The sequence below is a fragment of the Micromesistius poutassou genome (assembly GCF_964030765.1).
Source record: "Micromesistius poutassou genome assembly, chromosome: 12".
Lineage (NCBI taxonomy): Eukaryota > Metazoa > Chordata > Actinopteri > Gadiformes > Gadidae > Micromesistius > Micromesistius poutassou.
The window spans coordinates 5041784-5053769 of record NC_140282.1 but is presented as its reverse complement, the minus strand read 5'-3'; the positions used below and the strand labels follow the sequence as shown (position 1 = coordinate 5053769).

At 42.7% G+C, this 11986-nt stretch overlaps 1 protein-coding gene across 1 annotated transcript; it reads right to left on the bottom strand.

Annotated features, from left to right (window-relative positions):
* Positions 1 to 2493: 2493 nt before the first annotated feature.
* Positions 2494 to 10475, bottom strand: crispld2 (cysteine-rich secretory protein LCCL domain containing 2; the record flags this gene model as incomplete). The annotated part of the gene is made up of 14 exons (XM_084476143.1): positions 2494 to 2724; positions 3850 to 3980; positions 4888 to 4963; positions 5118 to 5190; positions 5291 to 5334; positions 5536 to 5666; positions 5759 to 5825; positions 5914 to 5974; positions 6082 to 6243; positions 6338 to 6438; positions 6900 to 7015; positions 7760 to 7892; positions 8995 to 9113; positions 10212 to 10475. The coding sequence occupies 14 exons, from the start codon at positions 10473 to 10475 to the stop codon at positions 2673 to 2675; spliced, it is 1530 nt and encodes a 509-aa protein (XP_084332269.1). The 3' UTR covers positions 2494 to 2672.
* Between the last annotated feature and the right edge of the window lie 1511 nt (positions 10476 to 11986).

Below are 11986 nucleotides of genomic sequence, written 5' to 3'. Positions count from 1 at the left end.
GCCCGAAGTTACTGCTTTACAACCTCGTTGATGACACACATTTAGAAAAACATGTACTTTTAATTCAGCCTTGGGTGAAATGGAAGCGTTGTGTCCGTGTGCTTCCACCTTTAATGAATGCATGCCATGTGCGCTCCCGCGGCCGGGACACAATTCTTATAGGGGGTAACTACATTCACCGGCTTCCTCCATCTTCTGTGCCACCTTTTTAAATAAATCGCCGTTTCTCGTTATCCCTTATCCGACGGCGGCGACAACAACAACAACAACAACAACAATCTACTTCCGGCTCACGGCCCCGGGAAAAGGTCTCGAGCATGCGCAGAACACAAATCAACGCATAAGCCAATTCGATTGGCTACATGCACGCTTAGCTCGACTATGAATCGCATTATCTAGGGGTCTTAACTCGACTATGAGTAAGCCAATTCGATTCGAGTATAGCTCGACTAAGGTGTATACATGCATCTTAGTAATCCAATCATAGTTGGACTAAGCCAATAAATCGACTTTCTTGAGTGTCATGTAAACGCTCAGGTATACCCTGTTCCCCTAATGAGGATACTGGCCATTATAAAACGGGGGGCCTAAATCAAGCGATCTGATTGGTTCCCAACCGTTGTATATTGAGCGTATACACACAGCTATGACGCCCGTTCAGTTTACGGAGTTCAGTATCACTCCGCGCCTAACTCGAACTGTTGTTTATGTATATATAAAAGCGATAGCGTAGTTCATAGTTCACTGAAGCCTAAAAAACATGTTGATTGCTGGAGAGGGTGGAAATGTTGTAAAGCAATAGGCACACGGTGAGTGAACTCGATAGTCGGCTAAATTGCCGGCGAACCGAGCTACCGTCTCTAGCCTAGCATTCTCTCTGAAGGACGCTACAGTGTGCTGCATAGCAACTGCCGTACACTTTGCCGGCAGTCAGGAGGGACTACTTTTTTGTATTCGTTAAAAAAAATGCTTTTCCGACTTTCTCACTTTTTCAGAATTGAGGGTGTCTATGACTTTCATTTCGCCATACTTACGTAACCGTTTTATAAAAGCAATAGATCACTTCAGTCAGTGAAATGGGATCATTATACCACAGTTAAGGGGCGTTGTCCTATACGGCGACTCCCTATAATGAGCAAATACCACATCCTGTCGTGATCTATTGCTTAATTATAAGGCTTAATTAATTATTTAATAATTAATTTAATTTATTTAACTCTTAATTATAAGTCTCACCTTGCCATTTACTTTAGGAAGGAGATGTTGATTTTAGAATTATTGTAGGTTTAGGTGACAAAGCAATGTGCCAAATCCTGTGATGGAAGAGCATAAAAATGAACTTGTTTGAATTTGTTTGCATTTGATTGTTCTTCTGCTTAACAATCAATCATCTATCGTTCTACATGTTAATATAATAAAGAGTTATGTTAGGTTGTGTAACTAATATTTTATTTTTCAATTCAGTGAAAAAAGGGAACCTGTCTAATGCCTTTATCAAAACAATACGATAACACAGTCACTCATTATATTATTATACAAAGGACTTCTCAAAACACAAAAAGTATTTACAAACTATGTCCATTAATGTACATGAATGCAATGCTACCATAGCACTTGACCCCAAGATAGCATACAATTATGTTAAAGGAATAAAAATTGTAAATTATCTTTGTTTAGATGCGGGGCAATATGTTTTGCTAAATATCCCAGTTTCAAAATAAATCTGCCTTGAAGTTAAGAGGAATGGTCAGACAGAATAGGTCTGACAGATTTAAAGGTGTAATAATCATAATCCTCATATTACTGTTTAAAAAAATCTCAATATGCTAAACTCAAAGGATTACAAAGATGACTCTACTATAATGGTGGTTGCTCAACAATCCCAAATAGCAATATCCTTGAGCAGGTGCATGGTACATGCTGAGCTGTATTTTGACATGCTTTAAGCAATTTCCCTTTTTTTACATGCAACAACTTCAACTGTAAAACATTCATTTGTCTTTAGGAGGGGCCAGAATTTAATTTCCCCAAATTATTATTTTCCTTAAAACAGGTACGATCACACTATAATACATCCTTGCACAAAATAAGGAAAATATATAAATTATAAATAACATTTAGAAATGCATTAATTTTAACATTTAGAATCCAAAAGAAACTAAATGGGGATTAAGTCAGAGGAAATCTACATTGATAACAAAGAAACTGTAAATATATAGTATTCAATTCTTCAAACACAATATCAAATAAATTCTGTACAAAATGATTAAATACAGTGTGATCAGTATACATTCCTGTGTATTAAAACCAATTTATAAATGTAAGGTTATTTAATAATTTCAATGTAAACATAATATTGTTACTCCCTATTTTATTTAAATCAAATATAAAGATTCACAGCACCAGCTGTTCAATAAATCTTGATTCAACACGACAATCTGCATTCGCAGACATATCTATAAAAATATATGCATCTTTATTCTTGGCTGAAGAGAAAAGTCCATTAAAGGGCTGAAAGTTATTAATTATACTGGTTATTACGTTTGAAAATATAAATCATCTGGAATGACTTGTTTTCCTACTCATCCAGACAGTGATGCTGCCATGATATTCATCCTGCTGGGCACTGCTGTTCTGGGAGTGTTGAGTCTCTGGCCTCCGGAGTGGGAGCCTCACTCTCTCACAGCAAAAGTGCGGAAAGAGCCACCTTCTGTGTTGCTCTTACTGTAAAAAAAAAAGAAGGGACTTTCATGAGTATATATAATTCATCAGTATAAAAACACATGTGCTTCCTGTATAGCAATTAAGCACATGGAAATCCTTATTACAACTAGAAGACAATGATGCTATTTGTTCTAGCTATACCGATCTACCAATTGTCATATCAAAGTGGCCTATCCTGTAATCCTACCATGCATTAGCCCTACAAAAGGACATTGACAGTGTATACAAATACATTGTGGATGGTCTCAAACGTTGGCAAATTGTTGCCATACTGCTGGCTTCGACCATTCCAGCTACCAATACAGACTCTTGTTAGCTTGATGACCTACTATTGGCACATTAACAGAACGGCCCTGACATGCCTCCATGCTAACTGATGTCAGCGATGAAGCTAGTGTATAGGTTTCAGATCCAAGGTAATTATCTCCCTAGAAAAACAATGTGTCGGTGGCCAACATCTTTTCCATCCTTGCATAATTGGATAGGCTGTAATTACTGACAGCAAAAGGCCAATCCCCCCCCCCCCCCTCTACATCTGGGGAACATGCCGTGGTTTAAGCTTTCTATTGTCCTCCACATGAGTGATCTTAGCAAAGGAGTTTTTGCATTAGATTGTTACTCGAGCTAGGATCACTTTGAACGATCAGCATTTTTCACACTCCATTGAAATACAGTGGTTGAAGTTAGCACAGCTCCTGTGTGTGGCCCGTCCACAGAGCTCCACCACACCATTTCTCCACCGGCTGTACGTGCCAATGGATGCGGCCACAGAGGCCTTCATGGCTAAGGTCTAGCAGACCACAGTGTTGAGCATGATTTAAGAGACGAGGTGAACGGGTGATAAGAGGAATGGATATGGGGGATCACATACAAAACCATGTACTTTGGCTGCCTTTGTCGATATAACTTTTAAAATGCCTGTATGACTATTTTTTTCTTTTGTAAGTCTTTCCACATCCCACTTTCTACTCAGATGGGGCCAAGAGTAACATCTCATTGCTCTAGAGGGCATCTCTTGAATATTTTCTGGGAAATATTGCAGAACTTTTATGACCAAATACATGTCCCAGTGCATAAATATGGCTTTTAGGATGTTTCATAGTGATAGTTCTGTATCAGGGTTACCTTTCGGACTGAACGCCATTTTTCAGGACTCCAACGTAGTTCTTTCTCTTCACTAGTGGCAGGACATCTACATAACCGCCTTCTGCTTTCATCGTCCCTGCATGGATGGCAGCTTTGCATATACTGGAGCTCTATGGGGGTAAAAAAAAATACATGGTATCATAAATACCTCATACATAATTTTTGTTTTTATTATTTTATTCACATTTTGTATCTATTTTTATATTTTAGTTCTGATGCAATATACAGACAAATGTCTTTAATAATGTTAGCATATAATTTATTATCTGTAGTAATATATGATTACATAAGTGTTGATGCCCATGTGGCCCACACCAGCAGCAAAAACAAAGAAGAGACAGACAGATAGACACACACACACACACACACACACACACACACACACACACACACACACACACACACACACACACACACACACACACACACACACACACACACACACACACACACACACACACACACACACACACTCCTGCAGGCTTATCATCTGTCTAAATCAGATGAGTGTGTGTGTGGCGTGAACACAGATTGACCTGTCATAGCATCTCTGAAATGTGACAACCATTAAGGTCATGAAGAACTGAGCAACCACATCTGATCGCTTGATTAATCCTCGCCTCTGTATGTGTATGCGTCCAATGTAATTAAATCCACATTTTTGTTTAAACCATTGATTAACAAAAGATGTAGAACTGAGACAAAAAAAAGCTGCACTTGGCCCCAGGTTCTCATAGTAAGCAGCCCCTAAGTATTCCTTTCTTTCAAGTCTCATGTCAAGGCTGAGCTAGTAGTAGTGTGCAGAGGAATTGCAATGGGCGACACATTGTTGGCATCATACTACCCTTCATTGTCACTGCCATTCTTGTCAAGTTCTAGGTTATCCAAAGTCTATAGTGCTCCCACAAAACTCTCACAGGGACAAAGACAGTAGTCCCTCTCACATAAAACATGTCATGGGGCTAGATGCTAGTACAATATTTGGTTCTTAACAAAGAGTAACAACTAGTTACTTACATCACTGTAGATGGTGTTCCCAATAACAGGTGACCAGTAAGATGGCTGGACCTTGCAGTTTGTTGGACAGAAGACTCTAAAAGTAAAATACAAACATTGCAATTCAAGGGTATCTTGTTTTGGCAACCATGGGATATTTTCAACCATCATCTCAATATATTACGACTAAATATGTGTTGCTGTAGATATGATTTTTTTATTTATTTTTCTATTCTGAAAAATAACCTTACCTTGGACAGCTGGATGAGGACTTTTTGAACGGGCAGATTTCGGCCACTGTCGTATAACAGTCAATAGACATTTCTAAGGACGAAGGCCAAGTGGTACAGACATGTGATGCAATGTAAAATCCATATTAGATGCTGCTCCGGTATTCTGTTGAGAAGAAAATAGCCTTGCTTACCTTCCACTTTGGCAACCGAAAACGCATTGCTAGGTTGATATTTGCTGTAGAAGAAAACCACAATGGTAAAAATGAGAAACATACTGACTTAGGAAAATGATATTCAAATAAACACGTATTATTACTCATTCATTATTGAATTTCAAATCCCAGATATAATACGGTCATATATATAATTGCTCAAGGATGTAAGTGCGATCATAGCTCTCTTGGAATTTAACTTGCAGCAAAGCAGCGATGTTTACCTGAGAGATTCAATGCGGTTTTTAGTGGCCTTGACAAAGAAGGGAAACTTGTCCATTCTGGTAACATCCACCAAACCCCCATTGTTATCAATGGCACCGTAATGGATGGCGGCACGGCAAATACTTGATAGCTGTGATACATACAGGGAATACTTGCATTAGGGTCATTTCCTATCCATGTTTGTGCAGTGCAGACATATGAGATTCAAAGTGGCAGACTTACCACATCGTAAAACAGAGTACCCCAAATATTTCCTTTCTTATTCAAACAGTTTGCAGGACATTTGAATCTGCAGATTAAGAAAAAAATGTGTTAGAGTCATGACATTGGATTGATTTAGAACAAAACTAAAATAATACAAGCTAAAAAATACTGACCTGTTGCAAGATGCTCCTTTGCACTTATCCCGCAATCTGGTCTCACACTTAATGATGTGAGCTGAAGAGCAAACAAAATATCCAAATGAACAATGAAAGAAAGTCGAAAAAACTGAACAGATTGTTTAGAAATGAAACAGAATAATTAAGCCCTAGATAGATTGCTACCTAGGTGAATGGGCGTCTTAGGACCGGAAGGCCTGGCAGTGGGTTTCTTCGGGGTGGCGGGCTTGGGTTTGGAAGCTGGCTTGGTGGTGGGACGTGGGAGCAACGGACGCTGAGGCTTCTCCACCTCATTCATATCCTCAGACTCTGCGCGAGTGTTTGTGTCTGAAAAAAGGGGAAAATAATTTTCAAGAAGGTCCTTCTGATGATAAATGATAGAAGATGATAAATCCTATTTACTAATCCGAGTTTGGCTCACCTTTGTGGCACAAGTTGTTCTTGCAGCCTCCTCCATAGCTGGGGGGGCACTGGGAGCAAGGACGCCCGTGTTGGTATGGCGCCTCACCTATCCAGTTGCCTCTGGTGATGGACACAACATGGGAGTGGATGGAAACTAATCCTCATTCAAGTGCCGATGTCTGCACACTTGCTCACGTAATTATTCCATTACTTTTTGCACATGATCTACACTAAATACTCATTAGTCCCAAAGACTCATAAAAACACTCCCTGTTCCCTTTTGAATTGGCAGGTCAGCTTATATTTTTCTTTCCCTTCCCGTCATTATTTTTTCTATTCTTACTTTTTTACAGGAGGTTTAATGACCTCAATATGTCAAGCACACTTTTCAGGCAAATCCTCAGGCGTGGTTACGCTGGCCCTGCTTCTGCCTGGTAGTGCTATATTCACCGCATGCACTGAGATAAACGGCTGCATAGGTCCATTGTGTTTGTAGTACAGAGCAGGTTCACAAGGCTGGAGAGTGGATAGACATTGAGTACATAACGATGGAATTTGAGCGAGAGGAGTATGAAGCTTACTTGGGGGAGTAGTTGCAAACAAGGTAAACAGAATTCTCCCATACTTCTCCCCACACATCCATCCTCGGACACGTGTGCACAGCACACCCCACTCGGGTAGTGGTCGCCCAGACCAGCTGATGAAGGGAAGGAACGCAAATTTCTTGTGTTAGCGGAAGTTATCTTTGGATGGTTGGAAGGTGGCTATGCACGACTGACAAGACTGTGGCATATTAATGGGGCCCTAAGGTCAGAGACATGTGTCTGCTCACTTACCACATCCCAGTTAGAGATGCACATCATACAGTTTGTTTTTCTTGTCTTTCATTTTCCGTACACAGTTTTTTGTTTTAGGATCGGAAATGAGGCCTAAAATAGTTTGACATCCATCCTCTACACAACTTTACCAGGAACAGCAAATTACCAGACAATGACGTCTGTTATGATGTCTGTAACTTTAAAATAAGTGTCCACAGTGACATACTATCTGTGGGTGGGACCGGTTGGACCACTGTGTTTAAGCCATTCCCCCGGAAATGAAGGACAGGCGGAGAATGAGGATCCTGCAATGTGGCAATGAACCCTGCCCCGTCTCTCTGGGGGAAAATAGGTCAAGCAGCGAGGAGGCTTGTGTGTCTGGGAATGGCTCCCAGATGCCAGTGATTGGGCTTTTTTAAAGGTGCAGCCAGGAGCAGGAGCCAAGTTTATTTAGAAAAATTCAAATAGAAAGTAAAAGCTGAGGAATTATGAGGTCTGGTCGATTCCCTTTCCTCCGCTTTGTGGCTACCATGGTCCTCTGCTGCCTCTACTGTTTAAGAATCTGATGCAGGGTCAACAGAGTTCATGAGGCTAATGGGGCTTTACAACACTGCATCTTTTACCTGTGTATAATGGGTGCACATGGGCCCTGAGCAGCGATCTGGACACCAGGGGTTGCATTCCTGGGCGTAAGGATAGGTGTAGTCTTTCACCTCGTCATACCAGGCTTGGACATGGTAGGCTGGCGAGCGGTACCTGCAAGTTGGGTGCCACAGAAAGGCATGTTTATGTGAATGCCTACACACATGTGTATGCGCACACAAGCACATGCGCACACAAGCACACACCAGACACACACACACACTCACACACACACACACACACAAATACACATGCACACAAGCACACACACACACACACACACACAACCGAAAAATGCAAGCTCAGATGCAGTCGCACATATCCATCCATCTAAACACAGAGACACACACGCACACACACACTCGGTCAAATGTCATTGCATTGTGCCAGCAGGGGCCAAGGGAAATATACTGGCAGTGGTATTTTGGCTGAGCATTCAATGCAGTACACCAGCCTAGCTAACTTTCTAGCTTCCCCTTTCTCTCAAGACTCAAATAATCAGCCTGGATTTGACCTGACATACAGAACTACAACTTGTTCCTGTCCGTAGTACGGGAAATCAGACCCTGCTGAAAAAACACAGAAAAACTAAACATAGCTACACAGCCAGGCAAATCAAAGCCAGTCCCTGTTGTAAACATCTCTTTTTACGGTATTGAAAAGTGCCAACTGCGTAAATAGCCAGTGGAAGAACAGGGGAGGGAAAATGCTTTGTAGTAAGTTTTGCTGCCGTAAAAAAAGGAGATAGACAGAGAGAAAGAGAGAGAGAGAGAGAGAGAGAGAGAGAGAGAGAGAGAGAGAGAGAGAGAAGAAAAGAAAGAGAGCAGGTTTTCCTCTGCTGGATATCATCTGCACAGTCCTCTCATGAAAGTGCAATTTACAGCAGCTACCCCATGCTGTGCCCGCCCTCGAGAAAGACACCACCCTGAACACCCACACTAACATGGAACAAAGTCAAGCGCACACACACTGTACTGGTGTAGCAAGCAACGGCTCATTCACACATACCACAGGGTTTATGACTCAGCATGGAACAACATATTGCTCCAAGAAAACCATGTTGAGTTGGCCGTTTGTGTGTGTGTGTGTGTGTGTGTGTGTGTGTGTGTGTGTGTGTGTGTGTGTGTGTGTGTGTGTGTGTGTGTGTGTGTGTGTGTGTGTGTGTGTGTGTGTGTGTATGTGTGTGTGAGTGTGTGTGGATGCTAATGATGCGTACCTGCCCATGTGAACAGCTAGATTCTGTCCAATAGACATGAGCAGGTCCTGGGGTCCATGCTCCCACTGACACACACCAGCCCAATGAGTGGCTGAGCGTTCCAACTCATCGTCCCATACCTGAGAGTGGGAGGAGGCAAGGGGAAGAGGAGAGAGAAGGGGAACAAGTTAATTTGCCAGCATGATAAGACATGGATGAGCCGATGAGCCACCGGCATCCGCTGCAAACATATTACGCAACATGGCTGCAGAGGAAGATAGAGAGTCAGGATGAGAGGGATTAGCCATGAGAGAGGCTCCCTTTTAGTTGGGCCCGACTTCTTCCCAGTACATTTCCACCGTGGTGGTCTCTGAAACGGACCCGCAAATACAAACAACGTTTGAAACAAAACAGCACTATGTGCCGACGTTGATTTAGTTTTGGCCTCGGAAAAGCTTGGAAACCCACCATGAGGAGGGAAACCTCCGATCCTTTCCTATCCCAGGCGACATACAGACCACCATTGTCCCACACTTTACCTCGTTGCTTGAGACCTATAGTTTTTTTTTTTCCATATCTCTATTCACCCTCATGTCATACTCCATACTTCACTGGATTACATTGATGCTATAATTTTCCTTTGAATGCTTTGGTATCCTATGTTCAACCTCTCTTTAACCCCCCCCCCATCCCATCCCACCTCAACCTGCTTTCCAATGTAAAGGTTAGGGTTGAGTCAACGTTAATTTCCATCTGAAAAAAAAAGCGAGGCCTGGAATGCTAGTGACAAGCCGCCATCCATGATCATCTTTTCCAGCAGAGAAGAAGGCGTCTTTTATTCCCCCAACGCTCTTTGTTTAGGTTACGCATCAATCACTGCTCTATGCATGCAATATCAAAACAAAACCTCTCTATAGCAGACTCACGCAAGAAGTCAAAGTACAGCACAGCGAAAGGACACGCAGCTGTGCTTAGGCAGCCCCATAGTCATCATCCCTCCAACCCGAACATTGTCAATCAGGTCCAATGTTCCAACGCAAACGGAATGACGTTTTTTCTTTAATGTTTTTTTTGCATTTTTATAGAGTGAGATAGAGAGGAAGGTATGGGAGATAGAGGGGAGGACATGCAGCAAAAGGACCACGGGCAGGATTCGAACCCAGGTCGCTGCGTTCAGGACTGAGCCACTGGGGCGCCCACAGAATGACGCTTTTATTGTGAAAGGAATCAGATCTTACCATACACTCCATGTTGGAGGCGGTGGGGTAGACTCCTCCCCTCAGCCTGTTGTGCATCTGGAGGATCTCCTCTCTATCTGACCAGCGGATGGCACGGCGGGCCCGGCCTCCACCGCCGCTGGTGCTGTTGTGGTCCGCCTCCTCCTGGTAGCGGCTGAGAAGCTGCCGGAGCTCCTTGGACTCAGGCAGGAAGAGGCTGGAGCTCGGGCCTCCGGCCCACAGCACCAGGCCCAGGAGGGAGACCAGAGTCTGAAGGCTGGTCATGGTTGGTCCTCTAAGCCTCTGGTTTGGTGGGATCAGGTGGGGGTGTCTGAGGCGGTGGTACAGAACGTTGGTCGAGGTGTGCGGACAATGGCTTTTGTGGTTTTTTCTCCCTCACCTGCAGGGAGGGAAAAACGCTGCGTGAGTCTCCCCTGCTGCGAGCACGGCGAGGTAAGGGGCACAGTCCCAGTTAAAAGTCAAAGCAGACATGCACACAAAGCTAATGCTCAAACTAAAATACATCAGGTAAGAGAAGGCTGAAGTGCACACCTCGATAAACCAAAAACAACCCAACACAATGCATTCATTTGAAGAAGAGGAATTTTTTTATGTAAAAAATGATATTGCCTTCCAAAGTATTTAACTACACCTGTTCCTTCAGGAACGGATATGCAAATGAATGAACATTCTGCACAAAAAAGAAAGAGCATCACCACCATAATCATCACAACCATAAACAAACAACCTATCAGAGGGCATACCATTTGGACATACCAACCATTCATTATGTTGGTCACTTGCTTTAAAATAGAGAATTTTAAAGCAATTAATTCACAATGATATGTTAATAGGGTCATTGCTCTCTAAAGTCTTCACAATGAATTGTTGAATTTGGTTCCAAAACAAATCTGCAACTACAGCAGATATCAGCGGGTAACAAATACAATGGAGAGAGAGAGAGAGAGAGAGAGAGAGAGAGAGAGAGAGAGAGAGAGAGAGAGAGACAGACAGACAGACAGACAGACAGACAGACAGACAGACAGACAGAGAGAGAGAGAGAGAGAGACAGACAGACAGACAGAGGGGAAATAAGAAGATCTTGTCAATACAAGAGAGGATAGAATATGCTCCTTAAATCCCCCCTTCACCTCTTTCCCTCTGGCTGGGGAAGGGAGTCTGAGGTCTGGCGCGGAGGTCTGTGTCAATACGCTGTGCCAGCCCCCAGCTCCAGGGCACTGAGGGTCTGCCAGCAATCCATGCACCACACCCTGCACTCGGCAGCCGATTTTCACACTTCAACTCAAACACCTTTTCTTTTTGGCCCTTCTCATTGCTTTCATACATTTGATACCATCGTGACAAATATGGCAGTAGATATATTTTAAATATGCAAATTGTACAAAAACGAATACACCTTTCCTCCACTGCTAAGTAGAACCTACTGATATTCTAATATTGTTTCTGGCAATGGAGCAGCAATTGCTAGAACAGAGCAGCAATCTTTTCACAACAGCAGATACAACCCAAGGGTATGTTACTTGTAGCCATTTATAGCTCCAAAAAACGTGGTCCACTGGATGATTATCAAAATAGACATACTACCAAAAAAAAAATCCTTACCAATGCGAACGATAGTCTCTTCAGTAGGCTATCCAGTGTTTGCGATAGTGTATTTCCCCCTGCCCTACAATGCTGTTCCCCTCTGACAGAGCTGGCCGGTGTAGGGATGGTATGCTGCTGTTTGGCGATGGTCCTATAGAGTGGAGGAACTTCTGACTTCGACTTCTCTCAAA